At 48.8% G+C, this 20,569-nt stretch overlaps 1 protein-coding gene across 1 annotated transcript in view; it reads left to right on the forward strand.

The window, feature by feature from the left end:
* The window catches only part of syt3 (synaptotagmin III), a 57,708-nt gene that overhangs the window by 14,895 nt on the left and 22,244 nt on the right, over positions 1 to 20,569 (forward strand). The window contains exons 2-3 of the mRNA XM_080217307.1: positions 7,682 to 8,060; positions 11,320 to 11,869. Of these exons, the coding sequence (XP_080073433.1) occupies positions 7,682 to 8,060; positions 11,320 to 11,869 (929 nt within the window). The remainder of the gene's footprint in view (positions 1 to 7,681; positions 8,061 to 11,319; positions 11,870 to 20,569) is intronic.

The following is a 20,569-nucleotide window of genomic DNA, read 5'->3' on the forward strand; positions in this document are numbered from 1 at the left end:
GGACCTATCCCCGTAACCTCACATATTCACCCCACTAATCTACACATCTTTGGACTTTAAGAGGCAACTTAGCATGGCCAATCCACCGAACTACACATCTTTGGACACCACCCATTGGTGCTGCCCACACTTCCCGCTGCCTTGGAAAAGCAGCCAGCATAATTAAGGACCCCACGCAGCCCGGACATTCCCTCTTCCACCTTCTTCCATCGAGAAAAAGATACAAAAGAGGACTGCGTGGTTAAAAAAATTTACTGTGCAGTTCTATCTGAAGCGACGCACTCCTCTTGAACTTGTTTGTTTATTTATTAGTCACAAGTGCTCTTACATTAACACTGCAATGAATTTACTGTGAAAATCCCCTTGCTTCTCAAGTGTGAGTGTCACCGTGACACTATATATGGAACCTGACAGCCCTGAAGAAGTTGACCTGTCTCACAGAGTTCAGGATACGGGTTCTGAGCAGGCAAACATGACTCCCTGTACGTGCCTGGTTCCTGTACTGTAGCCGAGAGCCCGGACATCCACCTCTGTCACTGTTTGAGCTTCAGAAGCGCAGAACGACCCATTGACTCTGTATATACTTCCCCCTGCCTCAGAAAAGCAGCCAGCGTAATCAAGGATCCCACGCACCCCGGACATTCTCTCTTCCACCTTCTATCCATTGGGTAAAAGATGCAAAAGCCTGAGATCACGTACCAACCGACTCAAGAACAGCTTCTTCCCTGCTGCTGTCAGATTTTTGAATGGACCTACCTCGCATTCAGTTGACCTTTCTCTACACCCTAGCTATGACTGTAACACTACATTCTGCACTCTCTCTTTTCCTTCTCTATGAACGGTATGCTTTGTATCACGCGTAAGAAACAATACTTTTCACCATAAGCTAATGCATGTAAAAATAATAAATCGAATCAAATTATTCTGAGTTGCTACCCAGCAATGGAAGATCTCGGCCATGTGAAGAAGCTGGGATTGTTCTGGAATGGTTATAGAATAGGAGGCGGCCCTTCGGCCCATCATATCCATGATGGGTCTCCACAAGGGCAACTCACCTCTTCTCACTCTCCCCTGCAAAGCCTTTTTGCCCAGAGACCTGAGGCCTTCAGATATTGTTCTTGTGAAAACTCGCATTGGACCGTACTCTCAGGGGCACTGTCCAAATCCCAGCCACTGCACTGTGTGAAGGGCAAGGTGGGGAATGAGCATCACATCAAACTTCTCAATCAGACCACCCGTCAGCCTCCGAAACGCAAGGGGAGGCATCTTGGCTCGGTACAATAACAGCAGAAAGTGCTAGAAGACCTCAGCAGGTTTGACTGAATCTGTGGAGAGAGAAACAAAATACGATGAGGATTAGACAGGGTGGATTCAGAAAGAGTGTGGGGGGAGCCCAGAACTAGGAGGTCATATTTTGAGGGATAAACCTTCTTAGAAGTGAGATGAGGAGAAATTTCTTCACCCAGAGAGTGGGAATTCACACAGAAAGTAGCTGAGGCCAAAGTGTTGTGTGATTTTGAGAAGAAATTAGATATAGCTCTTGGGGCTAAAGGGATTAAGGGATATGGTGGTGATCAGGATATTGAATTTGATGATCACCCATGATCAAAATTTGTGGTGGAGCAGGCTCGAAGGGCCGAATGGCCTCCTGCTGCTTCTCATTCCTGTGTTTCTAAACAGAGTTAACGGCCGGAAGTTTGGTGGCACGCCCGTCCCGATTCCGGGGGTGGGCTGGGCTGGGAGAACGCCATTCTCCGATGGCCTTGGGCGGGATCATACAAATCTCGGGTGGACGTGCCGGTAAAATTCTGACCAATGTTTCATAAAATCGTGCTACCAAATAAACCTGTTGGACTTTAACCTAGTGTTGTGAGACTTCTTACTGTGCCCAACCCAGTCCAACGCTGGCATCTCCACAACAGGATCTGGAGAATGTCCAGGCCCAATGTTGAGTCCAGGAGGTTTTGAAAGTGACAAATTGAAATTGCTGTACCTCCCTGGCACTGGGCTTCACTGCAGCTGCGCGAAAGGCTGAGATCAGAAGTGCGAGCTCTCCGTTATTCTGCCGAGTATTCCCAACGCCTTCCCATGTTATTTGAGATTTCCAGTGGGCGCAGTGTGTTTGCTATTATCTGAGCTTTTCCCCATCTCCCCTTATAATTAGCCGCTCGGATGTCAGTTACCATTCCAGTTAATCTGCAGACCCTCACCCACACCCCAAGGCCAATATAAGCTTCCTCAGTAGCAGCAGTGTGTACTATCTACAAGATGTACTGCAGCAATTCACCAAAGATCCAGAGACAGCACCTTCCAAACCCACGACCACTTCCATCTAGAAGGACGAGGGCAGCAGATACATGGGAACACCACCTCCTGCAAATTCCCCTCCAAGTCACTCACTGCCCTGACCCAGCCATCCCTTCACAGTCGCTGGGTCAAAATCCTAGAATTGCCTCCCTATCGGCATTGTGGGTCAACCCTCAGCACGTGGACTGCAGCGATTCAAGAAGGCAGCTCACCACCACCTTCTCAAGGGGCAACTAGGGATGGGCAATAAATGCTGGCGCAGCCATGTTGAATTTGAACTCAAACAAAATGTGGAATTAAGAATCTGCTGATGACCATTGATTTGATTTATTATTGTCACGTGTACTAGGATACGGTGAAAAGTATTGTTTCTCGCGTGCTGTACAGACAAAGCATACTGTTCATAGAGAAGGAAACGAGAGAGTGCAGAATGTAGTCGTAGCTAGGGTGTAGAGAAAGATCAACTTAATACAAGGTAGGTCCATTCAGAAGTCTGATGGCAGCAGGGAAGAAGCTGTTCTTGAGTCGGTTGGCACGTGACCTCAGACTTTTGTATCTTTTTCCCAATGGAAGAAGGTGGAAGAGAGAATGTCCGGGGTGCGTGGGATCCTTAATTACGCTGGCTGCTTTGCCAAGGCAACGGGAAGTGTAGACAGAGTCAATGGATGGGAAGCTGGTTTGCGTGATGGATTGGGCTACATTCATGGTCTTTTGTAGAGGCATTGGGCAGAGCAGGAGCCATACAAAGCAGTGATACAACCAGGAAGAATGCTTTCTGTGGTGCATCTGTAAAAGTTGATGAGAGTCAAAGCTGACATGCCAAATTTTCTTAGTCTTCTGAGCAAGTAGAGGCGTTGATGGGCTTTCTTAACTGTCCTGTCCACATGGGGGGACCAGGACAGGTTGTTGGTGATCTGGACACCTAAAAACTTGAAGCCCTTGACCCTTTCCACTTTGTCCCCGTTGATGTAGACAGGGGCATGTTCTCTTTTACGCTTCCTGAAGTCAATGACAATTTCTTTCATTTTGCTGACATTGAGGGAGAGATTATTGTAAACTGTCAGAAAAACCCATCTGGTTCACCTTCCCTCGTCTGATCTACATGTGACTCCAAACCCACAGAGATGTGGAGGACTCTTAAATGACCTCTGAAATCGAGATACTCAGTTCAGGGGGAAATTAGGGATAGGCCACAAATGCTGGTCTTGCCAGCAACATCCCATGAAAGAATCTTTTAAAAAATCCCTCTGCCTTAAAAATATTCAAAGATTTCCATCACCTTTTGAGGAAGAGTTCCAGTGACTCACTGCCCTCTTTGAGAGAAACTAATCTCCGTCTCTGGAGTGGCATGGTGGTTAGCACTGCTGCCTCACAGCCCCAGACACCCAGGTTCAATTCTTGGCGCGGGTCACTGTCTGTGTGGAGATTGCATATTCTCCCCGTGTCTGTGTGGGTTTCCTCCGGATTCTCCAATTTCCTCCCACAGTCCGAAAGACATGCTGTTAGGGTGCATTGGCCGTGCTAAATTCTCCCTCAATGTCCCCGAACGGGTGCCTAGGAGATTTTCACAGCAACTTCATTGCAGTGTTAATGTAAGCCCACTTGTGACACTAAGAAATAAACTTTAAATAATTGGCAACCCCCTATTTTTAGATTGTGACTCCTAGTTTTAGACAAAAGGGTCTTTAACAAAGGGTCATCTGGGACTCGAAACGTCAGCTCTTTTCTCTCCTTACAGATGCTGCCAGACCTGCTGAGATTTTCCAGCATTTTCTGTTTTGGTTTCAGATTCCAGCATCCGCGGTAATTTGCTTTCATTTTATGAAGATATCCCCAAATGCGTCTCAGTTTTTTTCTCTACCCCATTCCTGTGAAGTACCTTGCGAAGCTTTATTACATTATTGATGCTATATAAATGCAAATTTCTTTGGGTTTTGTTGCTGTTAAGCTGATTGGAAAAGTCCCCAAGGAGCTGGTTGAGGAGAATGTTTCTGATGATCTGGGATGACTTGGAAGTGCAGTGGAAGCAGATTTAACCGTAACCTTAAAAATGATGCTCAACTTATCAAATGAAAACATTACAGCGCTGTGGGGAAGGTCACGGGACAATTTGGGTAGAATTTCAAAGGGCCAGCACAGCAAGATAGCCTGAATGGACTCTGTTGTGTATTTTCTCTATCCCATGGCAATGCAGAGCTCGCTCGAGTAAGCGATCAACAGGTTTATTTGCACGCGTTTTAAAATATCTCTGTGGTCACAAAAGGTTGGCACCCATATTTACAGCTCAGCTTCCAGTAACTTCAATAGTCTTGCTATATTTTGCTCTGAGTCCACACCTAGGCCTAACCAATCAGGCACAGTGAGCATGGATCACTTGCCAGACTCTCATAATCGAACACAGAAGTGCTGAAAACTGACCTTCTTCGATGACAGATCCAAAGCTGGTTCGCAGATAGGAAGCAAAGATTTTTTGTTAATCATTCGTGGGACATGGGCAATATCTGACTGGCCAGAATTTATTACCCATCCCTCATTGCTGGAGGGCAATCGAGAGTTAACCAAATTATAGAGCTTCTGGAGTCACATGTAGGCCAGACCAGGTAAGGACGGCAGATTTCTTTCCCTAAAGGGACATTAGTGAACCAGATGGGTTTTTCCAACAATGGTTTCATCAGTAGATTCTTAATTCCAGATTTTTTTTATTGAATTCAAATTCCACCATCTGCCGTGGTGGGATTTGAACCCAGGTCCCCAGAACATTGACTGAGTTTCTGGGTTAATGGTCTAGCGATAATACCACTAGGCCATTGTCCTCCCCAAGAGTTGGCATAAATGTGCATTTTTCCGATTGGCAAGCAGTGACTAGTGGGATATCGCAAGGATCCGTGATAGGATTGGGTGGCACGCTGCTGCCTCACAGCTCCACGGACCTGGGTTCGATTCCCGGCTCGGGTCACTGTCCGTGCGGAGTTTGCACATTCTCCCCGTGTCTGCGTGGGTTTCCTCTGGGCGCTCCAGACACACAACAGCGCAAAATCACTGAGCAGAGACTGATAACCAAGTTCCGTACACGTGAGGATGGTCTCAACAGGGATCTTGGGTTCATGTCGCACTATCTGTGACCCCTGTGACTTGCCTGGGTTTGCAAAACCCCACTTACTGTACTGTCTGGAGACAATACACATCTCTTTAACCTGGGCTTAATGCTCCTTCCACTCACACTGTCGGCCTCTTTAAGACTTGAATAGCAAGTTAGGTGTAAGATTTGCATCTTAATCAGTAATCTGTAAACTGTCTGTGCTGTTATTTGCTCTGTCTGAGGCCAGAGCTCTCCATTCACCTGATGAAGAGGGAAACCTCGAAAGCTTGTGAGTTTACTATCAAATAAATGGGTTGGACTTAAACCTGGTGTAGTCAGACTTCTTACTGTGTTTACCTCAGTCCAACACCGGCATCTCCACATCAAGGCTCCAGTTTCCTCCCAGGGTTCGAAAGATCTGTGGGTTAGGTTGATTGGCCATGCTTAGTGTCCTGGGATGTGTAGGTTAGAGGGATTAGTGGGGTAAATGTGTGGGCTAGTGGGAGTAGGATTGTTGTCGGTACAGACTCGATGGACCGAATGGCCTCCTTCTGCACTGTAGACCCCAACCCTTCACGTTATGTATTAATGATTTGCAAGCGAGGACTAAATTTTCAAATCTGCAGATGATACAAAGTTGGGTGGGAGGGTGTGCGAGGAGGGTGCAGAAATGCTTCAGCATGATTTGGACAGGCTGAGTGAGTGGGCACAAGTGTAGCAGATGCAGAATAACGTGGATAGATGTGAAGTTATCCACTCTGGTCGCAAAAATAGGAAGGTGGATTATTATTTGCGCGGGTGTAAATTGTATCCTCGTGCATCAGCCGCTGAAAGTAAGCGCGCAGGTATAGCAGGCGGTAAAGGAGGCGAGTGGTATGTTAGGTTTCGTAGCAAGAGGATTTGAGGAATAGGGATGTTTGACTGCAATTGTACAGGGTGTTGGTAAGGCCACATATTGTGTGCAGTTTTGGCATCCTTATCTGAGGAAGGATGCCCTTGCTATAGAGGGAGCGCAGTGAAGGTTTACCAGGCTGATTCCTGGCATGGCAGGTCTATCGCATAAGGAGAGATTAAGTTGGTTAGAGTTATATTCACTGGAGTTAAGAAGAGTGAGACTGGATTTCATAGAAACTTTTAACATTCTAGCAGGGTTAGGCAGGGTAGATTCAGAAAGAATGTTCCTGATGGTGGGAGAGTCCAGAACTAGGGGTCATAGTTTGAGGATAAGGAGATAAACCTTTTAGAACTGAGGTGAGGAGAAATTTCTTCACCCAGAGAGTGGTGGAATTCACTCCCACAGAAAGTACTTGAGGCCAAAACATTGTGTGATTTCAAGAAGATATAGCTAAAGATACTCAAGGATATGGGTAAGGTGGGATTAGGATATTGAATTTGACGATCAGCCATGATCATAATGAATGGTGGAGCAAGGCTCAAAGGGCCGAATGGCCTCCTCCTGCTTCTAGTTTCCATGTTTCAACGATCACTGAGTCTCTACAGTGCAGAAGGAGGCCATTCAGCCCATCAACTCTGCACCGACTCTCTGACAGAGCATTTTAACCAGGCCCACATACCCTACTTTATCCCTGTAATCCTCACTCATTAACCACGCTAATCCCCCTAGCCCACAACACTTGGGATATTAAGGTGCAATTTAGCTTGGCCAATTCACCACTTGGGACACTAAGGGGTAATTTAGCATGGACAATCCAGGAAACCTGTACATCTTTGGAGTGTGGGAGGAAACCGGAGCACCCGGAGGAAACCCACGCAGATGTGGGAGAGAACGTGCAAACTCCGCACAGGCAGTGACCCAGCCGGGAATCGAACGCTGGTTCCCTGGCTCTGTGAGGCGGCAGTGTTAACCACTGTGCCACCGTGCTAACCTCTGGGCTTTTGGTTGGGCTGATGACTCGCCCAGGAGGGACCGAGCAGCCTATTCCTGCTTCTATCCTCTCTCTCTTTCCATGATTCCATTGTCTCTGTTTTGGTCGGAATTCTCCAGTCTCACCAGCGAGGATGGAGAATTTGGCCGCCCGGACAAATCTCTGGTCACTGCAGCGGGACTGGAGAACGCAGGGGTGAGGTTGGAGAATTCTGGCCACTATGTCTGGTGATTCTGTACACACAATGATGCATGATGATTGAATTTACTGATTGGTGTAGTATTGATTGCCGTGGTCAGTTTAGTGCTTTCCAGTTTAGTGCTTTGACAAAGTCCTTCCAGGGGGTTTGATGTTCGTGGCTAATGGCTGTCTCCTCCTGTTGTCTCCCCGCCCCCCCCCACCCCCACAGATATATCGGTCAGCCTGCTCTCGGTCATCGTGACGTTCTGCGGCATCGTCCTCCTGGGCGTCTCGCTGTTCGTCTCCTGGAAGCTGTGCTGGATCCCATGGAGGGACAAGGGTCTGACCCCCCAGCGCAAGGACTCGCATCACCTGCACCACCTGCACCACCACTCGCACTTCACCGACCTGGCCGTTGAGCGTGTCGACTGCGGCCTCGAGATGCCGGAGCGCTCGTACCTGGACCTGGAGTCGTATCCCGAGACCAGCATCAAGCTGAGCCAGACCTCCCCCGACATCCCCGTCGACACGAGCTCCGGGAGTAAAGAGAACAGCATCCCGAATGCGCACTCCCACCAACAGGTCGCTGCCCCACCGCCAGCCACAAGGTGGGAAATGTAATGGGGTGTTATGGGAGAGTGGGGCCGTTATTGGTGTTACTTACCCCTTCCCTGGTTGCTTATTTAAGTAGGAAGCCTCACAACACCAGGTTAAAGTCCAACAGGTTTATGTGTAGCAAACGCCACTAGCTTTCGGAACTGGCTGTTCCTTCGTCAGGTGGGTGGGAGTTCTGATGAAGGAACAGCCAGTTCCGAAATCTAGTGGCATTTGCTACACATAAACCTGTTGGACGTTAACCTGTTGTTGTGAGACTCTTTACTGTGTTTACCCCAGTCCAGCGCCGGCATCTCCACATCATACTTATTTAAGGCCATGGAATCCCAACAGTGCATTTGGCCCATTACGTTTGCACCGACTCTCCGACAGAGCATTTCACCCAGGCCCTGTCCCCATTATCCCATGTATTTACCCTGCTAATCCCCCAACTCGACACATCTTTGGACACTATGGGCTACTTCAGCATGGCCAATCCACCTAACCTGCACATATTTGGACACTAAGGGGCAATTTAGCATGGCTAATCACCTAACCTGGACATCTTTAGACCCTAAGGGGCAATTTAGCATGGCCAATCCACCTAACCTACACATCTTTGGACACCAAGGGGCAATTTAGCGTGGCCAATCCACCTAACCTGCACATATTTGGACACTAAGGGGCAATTTAGCATGGCTAATCACCTAACCTGGACATCTTTAGACCCTAAGGGGCAATTTAGCATGGCCAATCCACCTAACCTACACATCTTTGGACACCAAGGGGCAATTTAGCGTGGCCAATCCACCTAACCTGCACATATTTGGACACTAAGGGGCAATTTAGCATGGCTAATCACCTAACCTGGACATCTTTAGACCCTAAGGGGCAATTTAGCATGGCCAATCCACCTAACCTATACACTTTTGGACACTAAGGGGCAATTTAGCATGGCTAATCACCTAACCTGGACATCTTTAGATCCTAAGGGGCAATTTAGCATGGCCAATCCACCTAACCTACACATCTTTGGACACCAAGGGACAATTTAGCGTGGCCAATCCACCTAACCTGCACATATTTGGACACTAAGGGGCAATTTAGCATGGCTAATCACCTAACCTGGACATCTTTAGACCCTAAGGGGCAATTTAGCATGGCCAATCCACCTAACCTATACACTTTTGGACACTAAGGGGCAATTTAGCATGGCCAATCCACCTAACCTACACATCTTTGGACACTAAGGGGCAATTTAGCATTGCCAATCCACCTAAACTGCACATTTTTGGACTGTGGGAGGAAACCGGAGCACCCAGAGGAAACCCACACAGACACGGGGAGAAAGTGCAGACCCCACACAGAGGCTGGAATTGAATTCCACCCAAGGCTGGAATTGAACCAGGGTCCCTAGCGCTGTGAGGCAGCAGTGCTAAGCACCGTGCTGCCCAACAGGTAGTGGGAATCTCGAATGCGCTGCCTGGGAAGGTAGCAGGGGCGGATAGCTTACAACCTTTAAAAATAATTGGGATGAGCACTTGAAATAGCATAACGTTCAAGGATATGGGACAAGTGCAGGAACATGGGATTAGCGCAACTTAAGCGGTAGGAATTGTCGGTATGGATTCAATGGGCCGAAGGGCCTTTGCTGGGCTGTATGATTCTGTAACTATGACTCTTGAGGGGAGGGGGGAGATGGTCTTTGATAAGAGTCTGTGCAATTTGGGCCAATATTGTTTGGCGTTTCAAAGAACGATAAGCAATCTCGTTGAAACGTACAAGATTCTGAAGGGGGTTTGAGAGGGTAGATACTGCCTCCACCACCACCACCCCTAGCAATGTGCTCCAGACACCTACCAGTCTCTGTGTAAGAAAATGTGCCCCTCACATCTCCTTTAAACTTTCCCCCTCTCACCGTAAGTGCTTACCCCCTAGTATTAGACATCCCAACTCTGGGGAAATAGATTCTGAACCTTTGCAGTCTGTAGGTACACCTGCAGCGCTGTTAGGGAGGGACTTCTGGCAGTAAGGAACAGCGATATTGTTCTGCAATTTCCCCCCGCGACTGGGGCTTCCTCGTTCCTCTCACTGTGTGGGAGTCACCAAAAGTGGATCAAATTCTGGGGATACACTGTTGGAAGGATGTGGTTGCATTGGAAGGGGTGAAGAGGAGAGTCACCAAGATGTGCCTGGGATGGAACGTTTAAGTTAGGAATAGAGGTTGGGCAAGTATGGGTTGTTTTCACTGGGGCAGAGGAGACTGAGGGGAGACCTGATCGAGGTATTCAAGATTATGAAGGGCTTGGACAGGGGTGAATAGAGAGCAGCCATTCCCCTTAGTTGAAGGGTCAGTCACAAGGGGACATACTTGAATCGATTTATTAGTATTGTCGCATGTATTAACATACAGTGAAAAGTATTGTTTCTTGCGCGCTATACGGGTAAAACATACTATTCATAGAGAAGGAAATGAGAGAGTGCAGAATGTAGTGTTACAGTCATAGCTAGGGTGTAGAGAAAGATCAACTCAGTGTGAGGTAGGTCCATTCAAAAGTCTGATGGCAGCAGGGAGGAAGCTGTTCTTGAGTCGGTTGGTATGTGATCTCAGACTTGTCCTAGAGTCATAGAGGTTTACAGCATGGGAACAGGCCCTTCAGCCCAACTTGTCCATGCTGCCCAACCCCTTTTTCCCGAAGGGAGAAGGTGGAAGAGAGAATGTCCGGGGTGCGTGGGGTCCTTAATTATGCCGGCTGCTTTGCTGAGGCTGTGTAGACAGAGTCAATGGATGGGAGGTTGGTTTGCGTGATGGATTGAGCTACGTTCACGACCTTTTGTAGTTCTTTGCGGTCTTGGGCAGAGCAGGATCCAATTCAAACTGTGATACAACCAGACAGGATGCTTTCTATGGTACATCTGTAAAAGTTGGTGAGAGTCGTAGCGGACAAATTTCCTTAGTCTTCTGAGAAAGTAAGATTCAAGGCGAGGGGCGGGAGAGGTTTAGGGAGAGATTTGAAGAAAAGCTTTTTTCCCCAGAGGGTGGTGAGGGTCTGGAATACGCTGCCTGGGAGGGTGATGGCGGCGGGATGCCTCATATCCTTTAAAAAGTACCTGGATGGGCATGTCATTACATCCAGGGCGAAGGGCCAGGTAAAGGGGGTTAGGTAGGTGGTCAGGGGTGTTTCCAATGTGGCGGTGTGGACTCGATGGGCCGAAGGGCCTCTTCTGCGCCGTATGGTTCTATGATTCTGAGAAGTCTCAATTACCTTCCAGGTTCAACTCACTCCCAAGGCCAATCCCACAGCAGTTGTCTAGTCCGGAGTTTGGGAGCCAAAGTGATGAGAAGGTGGAGCAAGTAACCAGCATTGGCCAGATCAAACCGGAACTCTACAAACAGCGCTCCATCGACGCTGAGGCAAAGAAGCACCAGAAAGTGAACTGTGGGCGGATAAACTTCCTGCTGAGGTACACGTACGCCACAGAGCAACTGGTGGTCAAAATCCTGAAGGCCCTCGACCTGCCGGCTAAAGACGCCAACGGGTTCTCCGACCCTTACGTGAAGATTTACCTTCTCCCCGACCGCAAGAAGAAGTTCCAGACCAAGGTTCACCGCAAGACGCTGAACCCGGTCTTTAACGAGACCTTCCAGTTCAACGTACCCTTCAACGAGCTCCAGAACCGCAAGCTCCATTTCAGCATCTATGACTTTGACCGCTTCTCCCGCCACGACCTCATCGGGCAGGTGGTGCTGGACAACCTGCTGGAATTCTCCGACCTGTCCGAGGGCACGCCCATGTGGCGCGACATCTTGGAAGCCACCTCGGTAAGTTGTGTTGATTCTTCGCCCCACACACACCACCGAGTCCGGTATGACCCATCGGAACAAATCTCCCCTCCTCCACCTCATTCCCAACATAGAATCACTACAGTGCAGGAAGAGGCCAAGTGGCTTTCTAAGATTGCACTGACAACAATCTATCCCCGTAACGCCATGTGTTCGTCCTGCTAATCCTAAGGGGCAATTTAGCATGGCCAATCCACCTAACCTGCACATCTTTGGACACTAAGGGGCAATTTAGCATGGCCAATCCACCTAACCTACACATCTTTGGACACTAAGGGGCAATTTAGCATGGCCAATCCACCTAACCTACACATCTTTGGATAGTAAGGGAGAATTTAGCATGGCCAATCCTGCTAGCCTGCACATCTTTGGATAATAAGGTGCAATTTAAAATGGGCAATCCACCTATCCCACGCATCCTTGGACATGAAGGGATACTAAGGGTGACAAAGTAGCACAATGGTTAGCACTGCTGCTTCACAGTACCAGGGACCCAGGTTTGATTCCCGGCTTGGGTCACTGTCTGCATGGAGTTTGCACGTTCTCCCCGTGTCTGCATGGGTTTCCTCCGGAAGATCTGGTTTCCTCCCACAGTCTGAAAGATGCGCTGGTTAGGTGCTTTGATCTGAACAGGCGCTGGACTGTAGCGACTAGGGGAATTTCACAGTAACTTCATTGCAGTGTTAACGTAAGCCTTACTTGTGACTAATAAATAAACTTGAAATTTAGCATGGGCCAATCCTCCTAACCTGCACATCTTTGGACACTAAGGGACAATTTAGCCTGGCCAGTCCACCTAACCTGCACATCTTTGGACACTAAGGGACAATTTAACATGGCCAATCCACTGAACCTACACATCTTTGGACACTAAGGGACAATTTAGCCTGGCCAGTCCACCTAACCTGCACATCTTTGGACACTAAGGGACAATTTAGCCTGGCCAGTCCACCTAACCTGCACATCTTTGGACACTAAGGGACAATTTAACATGGCCAATCCACTGAACCTACACATCTTTGGACACTAAGGGACAATTTAGCCTGGCCAGTCCACCTAACCTGCACATCTTTGGACACGAAGGGACAATTTAGCATAACCAATCTACCTAACCCACGCATCTTTGGACTGTGGGAGGGAACCGGAGCACCCGGAGGAAACCCACGCAGACATGGGGAGAGCATGCAGACTCCACACAGACAGTGACCCGAGCCGGGGAATCAAACCTGGGTCCCTGGCGCTGTGAGGCAGCAGTGCTAACCCACTGTGTCGCCCAGTCCCTGTGGGAGCAGAAACCTGGCTACGATCAGCTCATCCCAGGAGCTATTTGTGGGTGGGTGGGAGGGGGGAGCTGGATGTCAAAAGGATTCCGTCTCTCCCGTGTTCACAATTCACTGATTGAAGATGTACTCTCAGCCCTCATAAAGCAGAACTTTAATCTTATTCCTGACATCGCTGCGCTCACGGCTTGAGAGATTGTTTCCTTTTTATTTGTATATATTATTCACTGAAACTGCCCTAGAGCCACAGCGCGTGGCGTGGAGACAGTTGGCAGATGATTCCCTTGGAGCCTCTTTGCAGTTTTCCCCGTTTAAATTGCTTTCAGACATCCTCTCAATCCGCTGGGTTATCTGAGCAGAGTGCAAGAGAGGCAGAGCCTGTCCTGTACACACCGTCATCCCTGCTCGCCAGCTGCTTTGCTAATGGCCAGGATCTAGGGTCGGGGTGGGAGGATCTGCTTTGCGGACAACCCTTAGCCTGTGGAGTCTTGAAGTAGAGCTTTGGGCAGCACAAGATGCCCAGGGTGCCTACACCAGATGTGGAGGTTGGGCGGATCAGCCATGGTAAATGTACGGGATTACGGGGAGAGGGCGGGGAGGGGGGTGTGTAGGGCGGGTGATACCAGGCTCTTTCGGAGGGTCGGTGCAGACCCGATGGGCCAAATGGCCTCCCTCTGGAGGGATTCTGCAGTCCTACGCAAGTTGCCGCCCAATCGGGCAGAGAACAGGCCAGCCGAGGGATCAAAGTTGGCCCCGCTGAGAGCTGCCAGCCAATCAGAGCTGCTGTGCTCAGCAGTGCCATCAGGGAGGCGGTGGCTGTTATCGGTACCACATCCCTCGGTGGTCTCAGACTGGGGAAACCATAGAGCCATAGAATCCCTACGGTGCAGAATGATGGCCATTCAGCCCATCGAGTCTGCACCGATAACAATCGCATACCAGGCCCTATCCCCACAACCTGGCATATTTACCCGGCTAATCCCTTTAACATCCCGGGACACAAAGGGACAATTTAGCATGGCCAATCTACCTAACCTGCACATCTTTGGACACTAAGGGGCAATTTAGCATGGCCAATCCACCTAAACTACGCATTCCAGGACTAAAAGGGGCAATTTAGCATGGTCAATCCACCTAATCAGCGCATCTTTGGACTGTGGGAGGAAACCGGAGCACCTGGAGGAAACCCACGCAGACACGGGGAGAACGCGCAGACTCCACACAGACAGTGACCCAAGCCAGGAATCAAACCCGGTTCCCTGGCGCCGTGCTAGCCATTGTGCCACCGTGCCATCCCAATGTTTCAGGCACAGGGATGGGGGGAGTGGTGGGGATGGCAGATTTGGAGGGTGGGGGAATGTGGCGTCAGGTAAGGGTGTATAGGGAGGGTGGGTGGGGAGAGGGTGGTTTAGCTGCAAAGCCAGTATTCAGTGGGGTTCCCCATCTCAAAGCTGGATGCCCTGATCAGTGAGATGCTGGGGTGGGGTGCTTCGCGAGAGAGGGGAAATTATGAGCACTGGGGAAGTACCTGACAGGGGAATCGTAAGGTGCGTGGCCTCAGCAGGAAGGGCAACTTTTAGTGAACTCACCCCTCTGGATGGGCGGCACGGTGGCGCAGTGGTTAGCACTGCTGCCTCACAGTGCCAGGGACCCGAATTCGATTCCCAACTTGAGTCACTGTCTGTGTGGAGTCTGCATGTTCTCGCCGTGCCTGTGTGGGTTTCCTCCGGATGGTTCAGTTCCCTCCCACAGTCTGATAGATGAGCTGGTTAGGTGCATTGGCCGCATTAAATTGCCCCTTAGATTTGATTTACTATTGTCATATGTATTGGGATGCAATGAAAAGTATTGTCTCATGCGCTATGCAAACAAAGCATACTGTTCATAGAGTACATAGGGGAGAAGGAAAGGGGAGGTTGCAGAATGTAGTGTTACAGACATAGCTAGGGTGTAGAGAAAGATCAGTTTAATATAAGGTACGTCCATACAACCTGATGGGCCGAATGGACTCCTTTAGCACTGTAGGGATTCTATGACACTGTGTCCCCCAATCAAACTCAATGTGATCACAAACCCACCCCGTAGGAGGGCTCAACTCTCTGCCGCATGACTTGTGGACACTGGAGAGCTTCCAGTGCACTGGACTTTTGCCACCAATGTACTTATTTAACTGAAATCAAATCCTGCAGAGGTTGTGGTGGGATTTGAACATGGATCTCACTCAGCCCAGCCTTGGATTGGCAGTCCAATAACGCGTTGGGCCTGGATCCTCCCCCCCACCGCCATGGTACCCTGCTCAATGCACCAAATTGGTAACCTCAATGATTGTCATGTAAGCAATCTGTAGAAGCTATTAGTCATCGTGATTGTGAAGTTGACAAAAGGAGTGGGAGTCAGTGACTCAACAATAAATCTGCTCTTCTCATCTCAGGTTTCTCTCAGTCCCATTTTCCATATCCTGAGCCGCCTTGGCTACCTGCTAGGCCTTCAGGAATACAGAAGTCTCACAGTCCTAGGTTAATGTCCAACAGGTTTATTTGGTAGCACGAGCTTTTGGAGTCTCGTTCCTTCATCAGGTGAGTGAAGAGTTCTGTTCACAAACAGGGCAAACATAGACACAGACTCAGTTTACAAAATAATGGTTGGAATGCGAGTCTTTACAGGCAATCAAATCTTAAAGGTACCGACAATGTGAGTGGAGAGAGCGTTAAGCACAGGTTAAAGAGATGTGTATTGTCCCCAGGGCAGTTAGTGAGATTTTGCAAGCTCAGGCAAGTCACGGAGGTTACAGATAGTGTGACATGAACCCAAGATCCTTGTTGAGGCTGTCCTCGTGTGTGTGGAACTTGGCTATCTGCTCAGCGACTCTGCGCTGTTGTGTGTCGTGAAGGCCACGTTCATGACACATGACAACGCAGAGTTGCTGAGCAGAGACTGATAGCCAAGTTCCGCACACATGAGGACAACCTCAACCGGGATCTTGGGTTCATGTCACACTATCTGTAACCCCCATGAATTGCCTGAGCTTGCAAAATCTCACTGACTGCCCTGGAGACAATACACATTTCTTTAACCTGTGCATAACCCTCTCCCCATTCACATTGTCTATACGTTTAAGACTTGATTACCTGTAAAGACTCGCATTCCAATCATTATCTTGTAAAATTGAGTTTGTTTCTTCATGTGCTTTGTTTGTGAACAGAACTCCCACTCACCTGATGAAGGGGCAGTGCTCCGAAAGCTCGTGCTACCAAATAAACCTGTTGGACTTTAACCTGGTGTTGTGAGACTTCTTACTGTGCCTACCCCCTGTCCAACGCTGGCACCTCCACATCAGGAATACGCATTACCACAGCCTGTACGGTGGGAAGCTGCTGAGAATGCATGAGGGAGGGTCGGGACGGGGGAACAGAGACTGAGGGGGTTAAAGATTGCTGCTCGCAACATCGTGGAGAGGAAAAACCTCCCAAGCTATTTAGCGGCGCTCAAATTAAGAAGGAAAGTTCATCAAAGTCAAACTGGATTTCTCCAAGGCAGAATGGCATTGAGTAGGCCTCAGTTTAAGCGGTGGTCTCTCATCACATCACACAGACCATTGACTAGGGCAGAAAAAATACCCATCTGAGGGTAACTTGGTAAAAGAGTTTTTCAAGCACAGACCATAGCAGGTAGAAACATAAGGATGTTTAGTTTTTGGTCTCTCCCAGAAAGATGTGGACGAATAGTGTTACCAATTTCTGGGACAGTGGCGTCACTGGCTGGCCAGCATTTATTGCCCATCTTTAGTTGGCCTTGTTCAGAGTGCATTTGGGAACAAACCACCTTGCTGTGGCTCTGGAGTCACATGTAGGCCAGACCGGGTAAGGACGGCAGATTCCCTTCCCTAAAGGGACATGAATGAACCAGATGGGTTTTTCCGACAATGGTTTCACTGTAAATTCTAAATTCCAGATATTTTATAGTCAAATTCTACTTGCAGCGTCTACCATGGCAGGATTCGAACCCGGGTCTTCCTCGGAACATTAGCTGAGTTTCTGGACTAATAGGCTAGCGATAATACCATTAGGCCATCACCTCTCCACTAGCCTGGTCTGGTAGGCACAGTATTTATATGGCCGGCCCATTCAGTCAATGGTAATCTCTAGAAGGTTGACCATGCATGTGAATGGTTTTCCAAGATTTTGCTGATCTTTAACCTTTGGGTAGACTTCTATTAGCTGTCTGGACAGTGATGAGTTGCAAGTGTGTACACACTGAGATATGCGTAAGTGATTGGTTTGGCGCAATGCATAGCCGAATCCTGAAAAAAAATCATCTATGGTGCAGAGATAAGTCGAGATGTTTTACCTTCTCCAGCGCTATTAGGCAATAAAACCTATCAATCACTCCACTTCATGCAACAATTAATTATACTGAAACCTAATTGAAATGGCAGTGTGCACTTAGTCACAATGCAGGACAGAGACACAAAGATTACTCTTCAAATTGCAAAAAGCCATTATGTAAATAAGTTTATTTATTAGTCACAAGTAACACTGCAATGAAGTTACTGTGAAATTTCCCACAGTCCAGTGCCTTTTCAGGTCTGTGCATCGCACCAGCCCCTCATTCTGTAAAGACGTGCTGGTTAGGTGGATTGGCCTTGCTCAATTACCCCTTACTGTCAGGTAGAATTACAGGATGAAGGGCTTAGGGCCTGGGTGGGTTTATTGTCAGCACAGACTCCGATGGGCTGAATGGCCTCATTCTGCATTGTAGGGATCCTATGATTCAGGTTTGGCTCATGGCATCTGACCTTTTATGTGTGCTCGATTTTAATCACCCCATCTCGGACCTCACGATCTTTCAGACCCATTGGGCTTTAAGCATTTTCAGTGTGAGTACAGACTTTGAGAGCCCCAGTTTCACGGTCTGTACTGACACTGAAAATGCCTTCAGGTCCCGAGGCTCCAAACTCTGGAATACCCTCCCCACACCTCTCGACCTCTCTACCCCACTTTCCTCCTCTCAGACAATCCTCTTTGACCAAGCTTTAGGTTTTCTGAGCTAATGGATCCAATTTTATCGTTGCATTGCTCCCGTTTTCGGGCGCAAAAACTTGGGAAAGTGGGGTGTGAGGCGAATAGTGTGAGCCGCGCCTGCCTCCACGATCAGATCTGCACCCGAAACGGGCGCAACCACCATTTATATGCATTTGCATGTATTTAAATTGACTTAATGAGCTGCACACCCAACTTTACCAGCACTTCCCCCTTTAGCACCACGTTCCCCCATCCAGAATCAGCGCAGACAGATATGCTGTATGTAAGTCTGATTCGGGCGCTCCAGTTAGTGAGGGTTAGCGAGGAGGTAAGTGCTGACTGTCTGATGGCTCTCTGCCTGTGATCAGTGTAGGGGGGAAGGGGGGGGGGGGGGGGTCTGCTGCCACTCTGCCTGACATTAGTCGGGGAGAAGGGGGGGGTGTCTGCTGCCACTCTGCCTGAGATCAGCGAGACGGAAGGGGGCAGGGGCCCGTGATCGGTCTGGATGGTGGGGAGTGGGGTGATAAGGGAGTCAGTAATGTTGTGGGGATGGGGGTTTGTCTTTGGGACCCCGGGGGGAGGCATTATCCGGCCTGGGAGCAATACGGCAGGGGAGCCGCATTCTATCATTTTGTTGCTGCGCGTGCGCAGTTGGAGCCTCCGATGGGAGCTGCAGGATTTCGGGTGTGTCCCACCCACAGGTTTCTGCATCGCCATTCGGAATCGCTGATATATTTTCAGGCAGAGTGCGCATGGGCGTGCCTGAAAACCGGCCTCAAAGTCAGATCTGAAACACTCCCAGTTTCAAGTCCACCCAGCACTTAGAATCAAAATGGTAAAATAGGGCCCACTATTGCACTCACCCTGCCTGTTCAATTTTTATCCCATTTCTTTGAGGGGAGGCAGTGGTGTAGTGGTATTGTCACTGAACGAGAGATTCAGAGACATGGGGGGGGTGGGGGGGGAACCTGGATTTGGAATCCCACCGCGGCAGATGGTGGCATTAGATTCTGATAAAAACTCAGAATTCAGAGTCTACTGGTGACCGTGAATCAACAGTGGGAGAAAACCCATCCACGTCACTGATAACTTTTTGGGAAGGAAATCCACTGTCCTTACCTGGTCATGGTTTTTTCACGAGCGTCTGAAGAGGGCAGGTCTCTAGGCAAAAGGAGGGGGGGGAGAATTGGGAGGTGTGAGTTGCTCTTGTAGGGAGTTATCACAGACGCGACAGGCTGAAGGGCCTCCTTCTGTGCTTCAACATATTCGAGAATCATTGAACCATAGAACCCTACAGAGAATGATCCCAGCTTCTCCACACATGGCCGAGATCTTCCGTTGCTGGATAACACTCATAATAACTTGATTTATTATTGTCATATGTATTAACATACAGTGAAAAGTATTGTTTCTTGCGCGCTACACAGACAAAACATACTGTTCATAGAGAAGGAAAGGAGAGGGTGCAAAATGTAGCTTTACAGTCACAGCTAGGATGTAGAGACACATCAATTTAATATTTGATTTATTATTGTCACATGTATTGGGATACAGTGTAAAGTATTATTTCTTGCTCACTATACAGACAAAGCATACCATTCATAGAAAAGGAAAGGAGAGAGTGCAGAATGTAATGTTACAGTCATAGCTAGGGTGTGGAGAAACCGCAACTTAATGCAAGGTAGGTCCATTCAAAAGCTTGACAGCAGCAGGGAAGCTGTTCTCGAATCAGTTGGTACGTGACCTCAGACTTCTGTATCTTTTTCCTGACGGAAGAAGGTGGAAGAGAGAATGTCCGGGGATCCTTGATTATGCTGGCTGCTATGTTGAGGCAGCGGGAAGTCTAGACAGAATCAATGACTCGTTCTGCACTTCTGAAGCTCAAACAGTAACAGAGGTGGATTCCCAGGCTCTTGGCTACGGTACAGGAACCAGATACAGAGGGGGAATCATGTTTGCCTGCTCAGAACCCGTATCCCGAACTCTGTGAGACAGGTCACCTTCTTCAGAGCTGCCAGGTTCCATATGTAGTGTTACGGTGACACTCACACTTGAGAAGCAAGGGGATTTTCACAGTAACTTCATTGCAGTGTTAATGTAAGAGCACTTGCGACTAATCAACAAACAAACAAGTTCAAGAGGAGTGTGTCGCTTCAGAAAGATTTGTTCTATTGCACGGTTAATATCTTTTTCCCACGCTGTCCTCCACCAGTTCGTCCCTCAGCCTCCAGTGCCCTGTCTGAGTGACCACTCCCTGTGCATGATCCAAGAACCTTAGCACGCCAGCGAGGCTACTCAGCCGTGAGAGGAAGCGTGAGGGGGAGTGACAGTGGTGTATGGGTCATGCCCCGGGTCTTGCAATCCAGAGGGCCCAGGTT

This window comes from Carcharhinus amblyrhynchos, chromosome 35, assembly GCF_965287045.1.
Source record: "Carcharhinus amblyrhynchos chromosome 35, sCarAmb.v2.hapA, whole genome shotgun sequence".
NCBI classification, from domain to species: Eukaryota; Metazoa; Chordata; class Chondrichthyes; order Carcharhiniformes; family Carcharhinidae; genus Carcharhinus; species Carcharhinus amblyrhynchos.